The following is a 17,641-nucleotide window of genomic DNA, read 5'->3' as shown; positions in this document are numbered from 1 at the left end:
AGCTCCGGAACGAGAGGTCCTTGGTTCATATCTTCCCTAGAGTGAAAATTTTAATTTTTTTACTTTCGCAAAGTTATGATCTGTCTGTTCGTTCATTGACGTCTCTGTTCACTGTAATAAGTTTAGTGTCTGTCTTTTGCGACCGCACCGCAAAACCGTCCGATTAGTAGACGAAAGGACGTGCCTCTCCAATGGGAACCGAAAACATTTGATCACAAGGTCATAGGTCAACCGATTCCTCCACAGGAAAACACGTCTGATATATTCTATACGACACTGGTGACGGCTTGTGCGTCACATGACAGGAATATGTTGTCGACCCACCTAACTTGTACACTTGGCGAATGGGTAAAAAGATTCTTCTACCTTGCCCGATTTAGGTTTTCTTGTGGATGTGATAATCACTCCCAAAAAAGTGATGAAAACATAAGGATTTGTCACATAAACTGCAACAAATGAACGCAACAGTTTCACAGTCGCACAGTTTTCCCTGTGCTCTATCAAAACATATGTTTTTAACGTTTTCAAATTTTTCCGTTTAGGTGTAGCGTCCCCAAACTACGGCACAGTTACCTTGCTTCGGACGGACAGACCGACAGATAATAATTGTCTAAAAATAAAAAATTAAACTTTTAACTCGAGTGAAGACTTGAACCAAGGACCTCTCGTTCCGGAGATGCTCACGCTAACCACGGGACCACAGTGCTCCTCAGCTCACCCTCTCCTCGATGTTGCCTATGTTGCACATGGACTACTCAGTTTGTATATTTTGCTTATTTTTTTCATGGTTCCACACAACTTCTTCCTGTTTTCTCGATTGATCTGTGTTCAGTCTTTCAAGGCCTATCCACTGTGCCAACTTATAACTAAATTTGAGGGAGGTGCGATGGGAGGTTCCCTTGTAAGTATAGCCTTCCGGATTCCTTGTTTTTAATATTAGCAGATGATTCACAGATGGTTGAACTGGTCCTCAGTTTCCTTTGTGAAAGTAGTTTCTATTTTCAGTTAAAAGATTTTGCTTCACTCCTGGAGCAGGGGCAGGGTGTTTGTGGTTGGGGCCTCTCTCCGTGATTTCTGCGTCTAGGACCAATGACCACTCCTCTGTCCAAAGACTGTTCTTTTATCCCTTTGTTTTTTCATTTTTAGATTTGGCCTACCCTTTAATGCATTCTACCATGTGTGTTTTTAGCATCCTCACTTCATAGTTTGATCGGCTCCACCCACTTTCATTGGATAATGCGATCTTAAGCTTGTAACTCGTGAACTGCGGGACTGATGATGTCGCCATTCAGTCCCGAAACCCCAATCAGTCAATCAAAGATCACTCTCGTTGAGATTTTTCAGTCGTAGTTCTGTGTGTGGAGGAAGAGATTGCAGCGGAAGAGCATCGGGCTGCAGCTACACTTCTAATACTTTTGGTGGCTAGATCAGTGCCTTTGCTTCAACTTTTTAGCTGTCATTTCTTGACTTTGGACAGTTCCTCGGACACTTAGGAAGCATATGGAAAAAATAGTCACAGCGTAGAGCAGAGTATGTTTATGGGAAGTGCTTTTAATTTACAGTATTTAAATGATAGGCCATCTTCAATCACAATTTTGATTTCATTTAAGGTCCAGTGTGCTCCAGATTCATGACCACTGACAACTACTGTCATTTCCACACTGTAGATGAAATGATTCTGCATTTGCATGTGCAGGTGTCAAGTGGATTACAGATGGGATGCACACATGCCGCCGCATCCCCCCCCCCCCCCCCCCCCCACACACACACACAATAGGAATGGTATACACCTTACATTTCTGTATAGGTGGACAACATTTACACATGTGAAATTTTCATATAGAAACTTCAACATATCTAACAGTGCAAGCAAATTTTCTGTGAATGTTGAAAACATTGTTGAATTTGCTTTTTCCAATATAGGAAAGTGGAGCAATTTCCTTGTATTCTTTGAAATCATCTGGTCACAAAACTTTATATTAATACAGTGAGACCTGTCATGTCTTATCAAACCATATAAAATTGTATCACTGAGGTGGGACTATTTGTGTAAATAAATATAGTCACCAATTAAAAATTAATTATTTTAGAGACATGTTAAGATTATCTGATAATGGCCCATACCGATTTTTGTTTATTTGCTATTCATTCTAAATTTCATACTTTCACTGTGGCACTGAATGCATAATTTTGTATAAACATTAATAATACAATGTAATTAATATGTGACAATGAAATAACATTAAATTGGATATCATCTGGGTGCCCATACTCAGAAGGAAGGGGGGGGGGGGGGAGGTGGAAATCTGACAAACATTTCAGGACATACATTTATTTGAATGTTATATTTGTAAATGAGTCATAAAGTCTTGGTGGTCTGTTCTTCATCGCCAAATAAACTGACGAAAAAAAAATCAAATCACCAAGGAGGAGTTGTTTGACACAAACAAAAGTTGGTGGACATGTATCTACTTGGGAAAGATGTCCATTTAGATTTCACATCCATCTCATAAAGAGTGGAACTGGTAGCACCACTATAAGGATGCAAATCAGATTTACTGTAACAGTCACGAGCATTGGTTTCCCGTGAGATTGGATGTGGTGATTTGACATTAGTCAAGAATGCCTTTAAGGTGACAAAGATGCTGATGAAAGAGGGCTAGTGCAGCTGCATGTTCCTTCTGTGATATTGCAGAAAGACTTGGCAGGAATACAGCACCATACATGAATGCTGGCAGTAGTGGTCACGAGAATGTACAGTTGCTAGAACTCTGGGTTCCAAACAGCCATGTGGCATTATCGAGAGGGAATACTATCATCGATTTATGGCTCTGGCGCATAATACTGCATATGCAGCAGCAATTTGAACAGGAGTTGGCACCACAGTGACTCAACAAACTGTTTCAAATTGATTACTTCAAGGATAGCTCCGAGCTAGACACCCTGTATTGTGTGTTCCACTGACCACAAACCACCACCATTTGTGACTTCAGTGGTGTCAAGTGAGAGATCATTGGGGAGGGGAGTGGAGGTCTCTTGTGTTTTCTGATGAAAGCTGGTTGTGTTTCAGTGCCATTGATGGCTGGGTGGGGTTAGGAGGAGGCCAGTTGAGGACCTGCACCCAACCTGTCTGCCTGCCAAACACACAGTACCTACACCTGGAGTTACAGTTTGGGATGCGATTTCATATGACAGTTGGAGCACCCTCGTGGTTATCCCGATTCAATCTGTTGTGCTGCCATTCATGAACGCATTCCAGGGAGTGTTTTCCAACAGGATAATGCTCACCCGCATACCGCTGTTGTAATCCAACATGCCTTACAGTGTGTCGAGATGTTGCCTTGGCCTTCTTAATTACCAGATCTGTCTCCAATCGAGCACATATGGGACATCATCAGACGATAACGTCAATGTCATTCACAAAGAGCATTAACTATCCCTGTATTGACCGACCTAGTACTACAGGTATCGAACTCCATCCCACAAACTGACATCAGCACCTCTACAATACAATGTATGCCCATTTTGCACGCTTGCATTCAACATTCTGGTGATTGTACCAGTTATCGATGTACCAGCATCTTACAATTTGCGGTGGTTTATTTCACGCTTACATTAACGTCTGACCATGCAGTGTTAATGATTTAAATATGTTGCTTAGACAAATTTATTCCAGAAATTTCATTACTTTACGTTAATTATTTGTTGGTGTTGCAATGTTTTCCGTGAGTGTGTAACAACTATATTAATAAGTGATGAATATAATAATATAATCTGCATCATAAATAAAATTATAAATACAGTCATGTTACTTGAAATTAAATGGCAATTTTCTGAGTTCCAAAGTGATTTCTTTCTAACAAAACTTCTCTTATTTCTCTATGTTTGTTTAATTTATGTTATTAAACCACTGTACAGGCCTTGGTTGAGACCCCCTATTCTTGTCGAGATGACAACAGTTAGCACGCTGGGTGCTAATGATACAATATTAGTGGACTACAAAATATTACAGTAAAGCTTACAACCGTGTATTCTTCCCTTTGGTGGCACCCAGGCCGGTGATGATGCAGCACACAGCCTGAGAGAATGGGAACACACACTCAGCAATCTTTGGAGGATGTCGCCCCGGCAGCTTCTGTTCACATAAACACGATGTCAGGTGGGCAGCAACTCTCACTGGCAGCCAGCGTATCCCATACAGCAAACATTGTTGCCCAGGACGGCGACTGAACTCTCACTGGCAGCCAGCGTATCCCATACAGCAGACATTGTTGACCAGGACAGTGACTGTCTATCGCCAGAGAAATCTCAGTACAGTGAAGGGGTACTTGGGTAATCTCTCAGTAGCTGTGCATGATATGGAGAAGAACAGCAACATAGCCTTTCCTCCAAGGAATGCCCAGGATGTCAGTGACTGCTTACAAGTATCATTCAAAGGCATCAGTGGTTAGCTTGCTTCCCAGATATTGTGACAGGTTGGCAATGTGCCAAACATCATCAGTTCAGCTCAGCAAGCTGGAGTTAGAAGTCTCAGTCTTCTCATCAGTAGTTCAGAAATCAGTAGCTCACAGCAGCTAAGTACAGCAGACTGGACAGGTTAATCACGTGTAGGCTTGCAAGCCCAACTAATTTTTACTGTTCATTTGAGGCAGTGACATTATGCCTGTCCAGCAATGAGCAAATGTGGCCCACTTTTCTGGGCCCCTCAGTGGCGTTTGCGACCTCTGTTTTGCAAGAATGCCTTTTGGGGCTTCAGCTTGTTGTTTTTTTTTCATGTCAGCAGTCTGATAGGTGTTGTTCCTGTGAAACTCTAAGTCTGTTGTGAAATCAAACTGTGCTGTCGGAACTGTCAGAATTAATTATTAATAGCTTGCTCTGCTGTTTGCAGTGTTGGGTTTATGCCTTTTTTTTTTATTCTGATTGTGACATGGGGTGTTGGCCTGGTTTGCTTTGGCTTGGTGCTGGTCGGAGAGGACTTGAAGAAAGATTTTACATTTGCCCATAATACACCGAGCGAGGTGGTGCAGTGGCTAGAACACTGGACTTGCATTCGGGAGGACGATGGTTCAATCCTGCGTCCGGCCGTCCCGATTTAGGTTTTCCGTGATTTCCCTAAATCGCCTCAGGCAAATGCCAGGATGGTTCCTTTGAAAGGGCACGGTTGACTTCCTTCTCTAATCCAAAGAGACCGATGACCTCGCTGTCTGATCTCCTTCCCCAAACAACCCAACCCAACCCAACCCATAATACATTTCTGCTGTGTAACATTCCCCTCCCCTTTAGTAAAATTCATCGCAGTTTTTTTCCTAATTTGCCTCTAAAACAATCTCAACATGCATAGGTACTATACACTCAAACTATGTTTACAGTCAGTGCAGTGACTGATGGGAGCAACCGTAAATGATAAATGCATGTATGGCAACTCTCATTAGCCACTGCACCAAGTGTAAAATTAGATTGCACGTATAATAGTTACTTACTGTACAATTTTCTGTTATTGAAATGTTTGAAGAACTTATTTACAAAGTTTTTTGGTCTCTTATTAATCCCATATCTCTGTTGAGTCCTTATTTTCTAATACAACTACACAACCTTACTTTATGTTACACTTTTTCACTCCTTGTTGCTACTATTTAGCCACTTGATAGGTATTTTATCAATAGGTGATTCAGGTGGGTGAGTTGTTTTATGTCTCGAGCAAAAGTAGAATGCACAAACTGTTAGTAGAACCATGGTAGTAGTGGTAGTGGAAATGCTTACGGTTGCTTTGTGTAACACTTAGCAATTAATCTGATGATTGCATTAGTTCAAGGCTTGAGGTATTGTTGAGGAATACAGTGATACCCCTATTTTACATTTTCATATGGCCCAGAATTAAAAAATGCAAAACTGAGGAAAATGCAGAATCGAGGAAAAAGTTAAAACCCCTAAAATATGTAATTTGCCTATGTGATTAAAAATCGTAATCCTCTACAATAAAATCTGTATAAGTGAAGGAAGGTAAACATACAATACAATATTTATACAACAATTTGTGGTAATGAATTTCTTCAGTTCTTAAAAAATCACATACGTATAACAGCATGTAAAAACTCATCAAAAAATTGAAATTATCTGGGTACAAGGTCATTGATCTATTTTTTGACATGCTACAACCACAAATTATACATCATGACACTTAGTTTTGACTGATCTTTCCTTTGTGCTCACCCAGAAAAAGCAAAAATTGATAAATGTGGTGAACTGAAGTACGGTGAAAGGTGCTGGAATCTAACACGTGTGTGTGTGTGTGTGTGTGTGTGTGTTTTTCCTTCTGTAGCCAATGGCATTGCAGCATATTCTGGTGATGCGTACACAGTGACCGCTTGTGTATTGCTTGTAAACTTTTCCTTGTTCATTGTGCTGCATAGTCAGAGTGAAGCTTTCTGCAGTGTTGCCAATGTGTGCCTTTGCATTTCGAACTCTTTGCTTGCTGTAGTGTAAATACAGCAGGTTTCGTGAAAGCATGTATATACACAAAAATTTTCCTTCACATTTGGTACTTACTAGTACCAATTAATATGAAATATAGTTAAGCCTGCTGTGACTTCAGTGTTTCGCTGCCCCAACAATTCATTAAGTTTATAACAAACTGTCTGCTTCACAACACGTTAAACATCATTGAGGACTGCAGCATAGATGAACATAGCATGGCACAACTGTTCACTGTACACACAGGACAAAATCGAACGAGACATGGAGTAAAAACATAGAATGGAAGTAAACTTTATTAGGAAGAAATGGGGAACTTCTAGCATTGATCGTACTGGTTTTTCATAGGGGCTTCAAATCTACAGTGTAGAATTGCGAAAACCAGAGAATGTAAATCGAACTTCCACTGTGCATGGGTGCACTTCTAATGGTTCTTCCAGCCAACAAAGTAGGTTACAAGAACTGGATCATGGTCATATGCATGATAGTAGCTAGTAGATGAAATTGTGCTCCTGCTATATCACAAGTTGTATCATTCATTAATATCACTGTTTTGTGGTTCTACTTTGGTAATGCTCATGGGTTTTCCATTTTGGTAATAGTTTATGATGACAACTTCCGGTATGAAAACTGAATAAATCCAGTGTACTCCCACTCACTGGAAATTTGGTTTTCGGGCTAGCGCTTCTCTTTGACACTCTGAACTTCTGTTTTCCCTAATAATAACCGTTCTATACTTTAGTCTTTATTGCTCTGGCTGGAGAAATTGTCTGTGTTTGTCAACTGTGTAGTATGCCATTCTACTTAACTTCTACATTATGTAAGTTTTGTGTGTGTCTACTGTCTACCATTCCAAATAGGGTTTTCAGCATCTTCCTACAAAACAGTTGATGTGCTTCCTCATGTAAATCTGTGAATCCTTTTTGCAACCTGTGCACTTAATTTCATATCTCCCATATGTCAAAGGTTAATCTTAACATCCACAGATGAGTAGATACTAGCACATTCAATTTTCAGGAGAACAATATCACAGAACTGAGCATCTGGTTCTGAACTTAAGTTGGCACAAGTCCCTAGTCCCTCATCAGGACTAAGATAACCTGAGGTGTCAGTGAAACAATGTTGTTTGGAAACATATTTATTACTTACAATTTTACAGTACAGATCTCCAGAAGGTGTGCTTGTTCGCACACTTGACTGCAACAAGGAATACGGAAACGGTGCTTCGTCGGCTGCGACAGTTGTGCAGGTCAGAACCCAGCAATATCTTGTGCGGGTTAGCCTGAACAAGAGTATGTAGGCGCTAGGTTACTATGGGTCACCGACACGTAGTGCAGCCCACCCCAGCACTCTAGAAGATGGAAACTGCGCTTAAGCAGATGCTAACAGCATATCATAAATGGCAGGTGTCATGAAGGTGGAATCCCAAGACCCAAATCATTAACACAGCATACAGCCAGAGAGATGGTACTGTGTACAGCCAGGGAGGCAATACTCAAGTGTGTTACCCAATAAGTTGTGGAAAGTAGTTTGCAATCACTTGGTATGGCCCTTCACCAGAGGAAGGCCCAGGCTTACCCACATCATCTTCAATCAAAGTGGTGAACAGGCAAATGTGGCAACTGGCAGCAACTAAATTCCGCTACAGGTGGCTGGCTGTTGCTTCAAAGGCGAAGTCTTCTCTCTGCAATAGGCAGCACATCATGTTATCCTGTAACTAGCGAGTCTGTCAGTCCGTCAGAATCTGAGATGCAAATGGGGTGACCAGACACTAAGATATGGAGGCTTCTGATATGGTCATATTTAAGCAGGACATAACTTCATCTCAGCTGGTGATGCAGTCATTTGCTCCCATCCGGTGGTGTCAGCAGACCTATCCCCAATGTGGTGTCTTATTGTCAGTTCCACTTTCTGTCAGTGGCAGGACACCATGGAGTGTTTGAGCGTGGAGCCTATATGTTGTGGCTCTGTACTGAAAGGTTCGTTGAGTGGCAGCATTGGGCTCTGTCATAATGCACTATTTACATTTTTTGATTACGGCTCAGCTCTGTGTGAAAACTTATGAATGGCACCCTGTCTACTGCAGCATTGCACTCCTTGCATACCCAAGGTACTATTTGTGACACATGCTATGAACCAGATCTGATTCTCAGTTGCCTGTGGCAAGTAATAACTTAAAAAATTTGTACGTGCACCCCATGAGTTGGATCCGCCATGCAACACATTATTATTAATACAGTTGACTCATGACCATCCAGCTTCATGTGGCGGAAGGTCAAGCCAAATAATGAAAAAAGCCGGATAGGCCAGAGTTCTGTAAATTCTCTCTTCCAATCCTAACTGTACGATTCAAAACACCTTTTTTTAATACTAAAACCCAATTTTATTAACATTTTCTGTCTCATTACATAATACATGCTATTTGTTATATACATCCTGCACCCTTCAGAAATTAGTACAGGAAACATAAAACAATCTGCATTATAAAGTGTGAATGTATGATTACACACATGTGTAAAGACAGGCCTAACAAAAAAGATTAAGCTTACAGATTTGAAGTTTTAAAAAGGTGTTTTGTAGCTGTTTCCTTCCTGTGCCCCTTTAGTGCTGCAGTAACCCCCCACTTAGCAAACAGATGATATTAGCTGGTGTTGCTTCCTCCTGCTCACTAATGTACTGCAACACTGCTTCAGTCATCTTGAACCCTTCCGAATGTGTGATGAGATTTCTCCTGTCATCAGAGTTTCCCCCCTCCTTTTGTGTTTCTTCCACCTGTGTCATTGTTTCTACAATACTATCGTCAGTTAGTTCATCGACTTCATCAGTTGCCATCCATTTTGTGACATCCTCTGCTTCAACATACAGCGCAGTACATTTGTGAGTATCAAAATGATATCATCGTTACCATCTTTGACTTTTGTTTACACATGGATTCAGAGTTAAAATGTCCACCTTCATGGTCTAAAAGAATATTTCAAGACCTTACAAGTGATAGGTCCAGAATCTCTTGCCATGCCTTGGGCAGCCACCTTGTGACATCCAGCAAGTCAATCCTCTTCAGAATGTTTACACAGTCTTCTTCATTATCAGCTGCTGATGATGTAAATCAACTGAGAATAGGGTGGTGACATTTCTTTAATATTTCAAGGATGCCCTGGTCCATCGGCTGAAAAAGGGCAGTGACGTTTGGTGGTAAAAAAATAATGCTTTGATATCTCCGTCTGTGAGTTCATCACTGGTAGGATGTGAAGTCACATCATCAAGAAGCAGCAGAGCTTTCCTAGGTAAATTGTTATCTTTCAAATATTTCTCTGCATCTGATATGAATTCATTTTGGAAGCAGCTTTTGAAGATTTTTGAATTCATCCATGCTTTCTTTTGATGAGTTTAATGTAGGGGCAGCAATTAGTAATTTTTCAGGTTTTTGAAAGCTCTAGTTTTCTGTGATTTCCTTATTAATGTAGACCTAAGCTTGTGGTTGCCAGTTGCATAACAGCAAACCAGTAAGGCAGCTTGTTGCTTACTTTTCTTGTACATGGGTGCGAAGAAAGCATGTTTTTAGGGAGCATCTTGTAATTTAAACCACTCTCATTGCAGTTGTACAGCTGTTCGTCAGAAATTCTGTCCTCCTCAGTTAACATCGAAAGGCTGTCTTTCTGTCCTCCTCAGTTAACATCGAAAGGCTGTCTTTTAAACAATGACACAGGCTCTTTGTCAGCATATAAAGCCTCTCCACTAATGGTAATCTGCTGAATATCAAATTGTTTTTTCCACCAGTCCAATCATTTATCACTGGTAGCAAATTCTGGATCTCCTCATTCTACTTGTCAGTGAAATGGCAGTGCTTTTTCCTGCAATATCGGCCCAGTAACAAGCAAACCTTTCCCTCTTAAATGTTGGTGCCACAAAAAAAAAGCTTCCACAACTTCTTTATGCTTACCTTTCAATGTTGTCTTCATTATTTTTCTTCCAGTCTTCAATAGTACTTTTCCTACCCCTAACTTCCTGTAACTCCAAAGCAATAGTTTTGGTTGCTACCCCAGTATCAAGTCACATTACAGCACTTAGCTTGTGATCTAAACTCATACAAGTTTTGTCAACAATTTTGGACTCTTTAATTAAAACACAAAGGACCACACAAAACAACAATTTAAGAATGCGCACACTTTGGGTGTCTGATATGCAACTGAAAAGAAAAGGGAGGGGGTTACAAACAGAGGTGCTCTATACTTGTGTTCATTGTTGTTTGTGATCACTGGAAGAGCACCTCTAAGTATCATTTGTTAAAGAGTGGTTCCGGTAATTTATTTAATATTAACAGTACAGTATGTACCTTATAACTGTAACTTCAGATGTGCTAGAAGCACAAAATGCGCATTAAACGTTTTGAAAGGCCACACAGCATTGTAGGTTGTCCTCACTTGCTAAAGCTTTGGAAAAATACTGTATGTATAGTAAATTAACCCTATTTCATCATGCAGGAATATTATTATGATATTGATTAAGTAGGCCGGACAGTCACGGGCCGGAGTTGGATAGTTGAGATCCTACTATATGTTCTTCAGCAGAACTTCAGAGGCACAAGGTATACAATTATTTACGTACTCTTGCACACCATGTTTCCTAGTTTTCCACTGTCATTTTTCAGCAAACCTCCTAACCATAGTTCTGTGACCACCATGATGTGCTAATATGTGGTTGTGTGCTTATTGCAAAACTTCATCCCTGACTGCTGCTGAAACACCACACATGGTCACCACTTAGTTGATCTACAGACTAAAGAATCGTGCATCACAAATTGTGGCTGCAGCTTGAATGCCTGGTGCACTACGTCAGTTGCTTGCACCTTTTGCCATTCAGTCACATTTTACCTGTTATTTGCTGTCTTTCTTCTCAATATGTCCACATTTGTATGCTTCTTCCCTTTATGGAACTACCTCATAATCAAATGCACTCAGTTTGAGCACCCATCTTGTTAACCTACTAGAAGGATCCTATAATCCTAATAACCATTTTCGTGATGCATGGTCTGTTACTACTTTGAACTTTTTTCCATGCTCAAAACAGCTAAAATATGCAATTTCATAAATCACTGCTAGCATCTTCTTTTCTGACCTGAAATAATTCTATTCTGTCTTGTTGAGTTGTCTAGACACATAATTTGCGGAATGTTCTTCACTGACTGTATTTTGACTGAGAATGCACCTGAGCCCACTGTTACTGGCATCACAAGAAAGAATGAATTCTTTTTTGAAATCTGGGAATATTGGCACTGGGTCAGATGTTGTGTGTCCCCCCACCTCACAATGTTTCAAATGATGTTTGGCAGTCTGTTGTCCTTCCGTATTTTGCTCATTTTCCCAACAATGAGTTCAATGGATTTGCAATTTTTGCAAAATCTTTACTGAATTTTCTATAATAATTGCATAGGCCTGGGAATGAGTGAAGTTATTTGGTACTTTGCGGTGTTGTGAAGTCACGGAGTGCTGAAATAACTCAGGGATCATTTTTTACACTATCTGTATTAATTTCATGGCCAAGATACTTAACTTCTTTTTGTGCAAAATAGCATTTATCCACACTAAGCACCCATACTTGCTGTCCATAATATGTTAAATACTACATCCAAATGCCTGATGTGTTCTTCCATATCTCTTAAAAATACAATGGTGTCATCGGCGCACACCATACCTTTTTTTAGGTTTCAGTCTGTGAAATAAGCCATCCAATAGTCTGTGAAGTGTAGCCACTGCATTTATAAGTCCAAATGGCATTCTGTCATACTGGTAGTATCCCTATGGTGCTGTGAAAGCAGTTTTCAACCTGCCTTCTGGAATTACTTCTAGTTGATGATACCAACTTCTTAGATCCACTGTTGAAAAGTACCTGCACAGCTTTGGCATTCAGGTATCTGTAATTGCAACAGAACCCTTACTTCTAAGTACAGCCCAGTGATTTCTGTGAAACAATGACAATATTTGCATTCCATGGCCTATTAGTGTCTTCATCCAGAAAGTCTAAATTGGCAATCATCAAGTCCTTTGGCAGACTGACCTCACCCACACCAAAATTATCCATATTGACAGGAACCATAAATTCTCCATTTATATTACTAATACATGTCATGCTTCGCCGTTACTAATACGTGTCTTGCTTCGGTGCACAAAATTCTTCATTAGTTTGTAGTCGTTCTATGCAACACTTCTTGTGATGATACATTGGCATCTACAGGAATCCAGACTAGCTTCTCTGTATCAGGTGGTATTTTATCATGGCAACCAATCTTCAGCATATGTGTTTGTAGTTCAGTTGGCAACACCTTCATAATTGGTGCACGTTGCAGTATTGTGTCTCACTTGCGGTTGATGTTCCCAGTGGAAACAAAATTCCACAAATTCAGTTGTATACCATGAAAGGTAGACTTTGACATGATGTTTATGAAGGAAGTGTAGTCCAAAAGTTGCGGAATAACGTTCACCAGCATTTCGCAACACTTCCATGTATTCTTGAATACTTTTTAGTCCCAGTTATAAAGTCAAGCAGTGTTCTCCCTAATGACTTTGCATCATTGTCATCTAATCCATGTAACATGTAATATGGAGACCAAAGTATCTTCCTGGTTAAGATGTTCAGTCTAACAACTGACAAGTGTGCACCTGTGCCTATGAAATGCTGCTACACCTAACAAGCAGCATTTCATCTCTTCATATGTATGTGCAGTGTTTCATTCTACTATTAATGCCTTGCAATGGGCAGTACACTCCCATTTGTGTTTAATGGGCAATTTTTTTTATTGTTTCCCTTGTTTCTTATTCCTGCATGCTTGGGCCTTCTGACCAACTTGCTACACTCTTAACCATCTGGTTGGCGACATTGCTTCTGCAGATGACCCAGCTGTAGCACTTTACTTCAAAGGTGACGACCCTACGGTTATTATATCCTTTCATAGAAATATCAATTTCTTCCAGCGGTGTCGGGAGCCCAATAGCTTCATTCAGGTCAGGTGGATTGTGCAGTCTCACTCTGGGTGATATTTCACTGACTTATTAGACTTCTGCACTAAACTACTTAGTTTCTCTCTTAAAAAATCTCACACTGTTTTGCTTCTAGTAGTGCTGGAGTAATGCTGGAGTAAACCATCAGCTAGCTTCCGGATTGTTCCTCCTAAGTATCTCATGATACGTCACATACACTTTATTTTTGCCAATTAACCATAACCACACACAAACATGTTTCATTCATCCATTTGCATAATTTGGCAGTAGCTAATGCATCTCTCATGAATACTGTGACATCCTCCATTACTTTTCTGGGAAAAAGGCGTTGTTAAATTTGCTGACAACTGATTGAGAGGTGGGGAAGGTGCACGTAACACAATCTTAGCTACTGATCCTGAGTGCAACTGCTGTACCGCAGCTTTTAATGTTTCAGCCTGCTTATGCAAGTCTTAACTCTCCTCCTCATACATAATCACTCTCTCTGTTAAAGCGGTGACAGTTTCACCCGTAGTAGCAGTACATGTTTCCACGATTTCGTATATACTAGGCTGCATTGTGTTGGCAACATATTTGTCTTTGGTTAACTACATCAATTTCTGTAAGTAGTTGTCGAGGTTTTTTTTCTGTAAGTCTTCTGTAATGTTTAGTTTTCATTGATTCATTATTGATGGAACTGCGTGTAATCAGATAATAAAACTTCTTTTTGAGATTATATTACTGCCCAAGTTTGACAAAAAAGAACACCCTTTTTTCTGTTATTTCGTTTCTTTCATTTGTGTGAGGGAACAGTATTCATTGTCATCCTTTAGATTATTTGCACACGAGAATGTAAGTATGCTTATGTGCAGAGAAACATATATTTGCAGTTGATAGTGTGTTTGTTATAATTAAGCTGTTTACTGCAAATTTGATTAAAATTTCACCAGGGTTTTGGAAGAAAGCAGTGACAAAATAAAAATTCTGTTGTGTCACATTTATAATTTCCTGCATTCTTGAATAAGAAAATAAAATATGTTTTTATGTTTTCTTTATAGTGATTTTTGCAGCCATGAAATGAGTGACCATCAGTTTGCAAGAAGAGTAGCAAGACTTAATACAAACATCCTCCATCTTTGCTTTTCGCAAAATGTAAATCCTGAGCTCCTGAGACCATCGCACACACTACAGAATGTGCTTCACTTATTAAACACACAAGTTAGTGACTTGGGCAGGTACGTGGTAATAACATACATTTAGAGGAGATACCAGCATCTATGTTTGCTCACAGAACTAAATTTCTCTTTTATTTCTCTCCATTTCACCATCTAGCCCTGTTGGAACCAAATATTTTTATTTACATCTGAACTTAATTTTTATTTTGAGCATTGTTGTAGTTGTAACTGTATTTTTTTGTTCTGTTGTAGAACCATGCATAACATCAGCTTCTTTATTTTCTATATCTGCTTTTGCTTTTCCCTACAACCCCTCCCTCTATTTTGTTTCTTTTAGTGGGTTGTCTCAGCGGGACAGTAATTAACTACTAAAACTCGCTCACAGTGTAGCTGAAGGCTTCTGGTGCTAACAGTCACAATACCTTTGCCATCACTATTGATAAACCTTTCAAAGTATAAAGCTATGATCCATGAAACTCATCTGTTCATAACGTTTCGCCCAGAACTGCACTGGACATCTTCAGGGGTGTTGCTCATCCATTGAACCTTACCAACTGGTAGGTCATACGTCAGAGAGCAACATATGTACTGTAGAAAAAGGGGGCATGGCCGGAGTTCCACATGATAAGCAGAGATGACCCTTGCCAAACATAAAAGTTAACTATAGATTGTCATTTTGTCAAGGATGAAAAACTGTTTAATGACTCTACGGAGCTACTGTCTATACGTCACTATGTTTCATGGTCTCTTCGTTCCTATTGAAATTATCTCTATGATTATATCTTTAAATGGCTTCTCTACATGGCTGTCGATTATAGTTAAGTTGTTGTAGATAAAACTTTTGTTTCAGAAAACTTATCTTCATGACTTTCTGACTGAAGCTCATGCTCTGCTGTAGCCAATTTGTCTATTTTTCCTAGTCGGCAAAGACTGTTGTGTTCCTTTTGCTGTGTATTCATGCTTCTCTTGGTTGTCCCATACCACACGTGCATAGAATTGTATATATACCACGTGCTGACAGAGGAGGGTGTTTATCCTTTATAGATCACAGTGCAAGACCTACTTTGTTTGTTGGTCTAAAAACCACTCAGATATCATGTTTCTGTAAAATCTCTCCAATCTGATCTGTTACTTTTTTTAATAAAATGGAGAGAACTGTACTCTTTCATCATTGTTGTTCATGTTTGTCCATCAGCTGTATGTGATTTGGTAGTGGAATTCTGTTTGCTTCTTTCCTGAGTAGCCATTTTTCTCAAAAGCCTGCTTTAGATTTGTAATTTGGCATCCAGGTATTCCAGCATGCAAATCTTTTTGGCTCTATTCACCAGACTTTTAATGACACCTCTGTTTTGTTGTAGATGGTGATAAGAGTTATTATGTATATATCTGTCTGTGTGTATTACTTTTTGAAAACCCTTATGTTCCAAACTTCCATTGGTCTGTCTCATAACAAAAACACCCAAGAATGGTGTTTTGCTGTCATTATCTATTTCCATGGTGAACTGGATTTTTGAATTGATATAATTTAGAAAATCCAAGAAATCGCCCAAAGTTTGTTTTTTACCATATGGCCAGACCACGAATGTGTCATACACAAACCGATACCAGTGAGATGGTTTCTTATGTGCTTTTTCTAAAGCTGACTGTACAAATTTCTCCATATACAAATTAGCATGACCTAATTAGTTACTCTTTGTTACGCCATAAAATTGTTCATAAAATTCATCATACCGTTGAAGCTGACTGGAAGTAAGGCAGTGTCTGAAAATAGCAGACTAATCTCCTGGAAATATATCCATTATAAAAACCGTAACTCTTGTGGTCTGACGACATGGTAAAAAAGCCTTGGACGAGTTCTTCGGTTTTCTAAATAATATAAATCGAAATATCTAATTCACCATGGAATTGAAAATGACAACAATATACCTTTTTTGGATGTTTTTGTTATGTCACACACCAATGGAAGTTGTTGTTGTTTTCAATTTCCATGATAAACTGGATTTTTGGATTTATATTATTTAGAAAACCAAAGAACTCATCTAAGGCTTTCTTATCATGTGGTCAGACCACAAAAGTTACGGTTTTTATAACAGAAATTTTTCCAGGAGATTTGTCTGCACTTTTCAGGCACTATCTTCTTACCAGTCAGTTTCAATGGGATGATGAATTTTATGAAAAATATTATGGTGTAGCAATGAGTAACTAATTAGGTCTTGCTAATTTGTATATGGAGAAATTCGAACAGTCACCTTTAGAAAAAGCACATAAGAAACCACCTGGTATTGGTTTGTGAATGACACATTTGTGGTCTGGCCACATGGTAAAAACTTTCGAAGATTTCTTTGACTTTCTCAATTATATTGATTCAAAAATCTGGTTCACCATGGAAATAGATGACAGCAGAACACCATTCTTGGATGTTTTGGTTATGAGACAGACCAATGAAAGTTTGGAACGTAAGGGTTTTCAAAAAGTAACACGCACGGACAGATATTTGCGTAATAACTCTAACCACCATCTACAACAAAAGAGAGGTTTTGTGAATAGAGCCAAAAAGATTTGCATGCTGGAATACCTGGATGCCAAATTACAAATCTAAAGCAGGCTTTTGAGAAAAATGGCTACTCAGGAAAGAAGCAAACAGAATTCCACTACCAAATCACATACAGCTGATGGACAAACATGAACAACAATGATGAAAGAATACAGTTCTCTCCATTTTATTAAAAAAAGTAACAGATAACAGATTGGAGAGATTTTACAGAAACATGATATCTGAGTGGTTTTTAGACCAACAAACAAAGTAGGTCTTGCACTGTGATCTATAAAGGATAAACACCCTCCTCTGTCAGCACGTGGTATATATACAATTCTATGCACGTGTGGTATGGGACAACCAAGAGAAGCATGAATACACAGCAAAAGGAACACAACAGTCTTTGCCGACTAGGAAAAATAGACAAATTGGCTACAGCAGAGCATGAGCTTCAGTCAGAAAGTCATGAAGATAAGTTTTCTGAA

The 17,641-nt window shown here is 39.4% G+C and overlaps 1 protein-coding gene across 1 annotated transcript in view; it reads left to right on the top strand.

Annotated features, from left to right (window-relative positions):
• LOC126260189 (beclin 1-associated autophagy-related key regulator) overlaps positions 1-17,641 on the top strand; it is a 123,638-nt gene that overhangs the window by 68,103 nt on the left and 37,894 nt on the right. The window contains exon 7 of the mRNA XM_049957465.1: positions 14,504-14,680. Coding sequence (XP_049813422.1) covers positions 14,504-14,680 — 177 coding nt within the window. The remainder of the gene's footprint in view (positions 1-14,503; positions 14,681-17,641) is intronic.

This window comes from Schistocerca nitens, chromosome 5, assembly GCF_023898315.1.
Source record: "Schistocerca nitens isolate TAMUIC-IGC-003100 chromosome 5, iqSchNite1.1, whole genome shotgun sequence".
NCBI lineage: Eukaryota > Metazoa > Arthropoda > Insecta > Orthoptera > Acrididae > Schistocerca > Schistocerca nitens.
The sequence above is the reverse complement of the archived record's forward strand: the minus strand, read 5'-3'. Positions and strand labels throughout refer to the sequence as shown.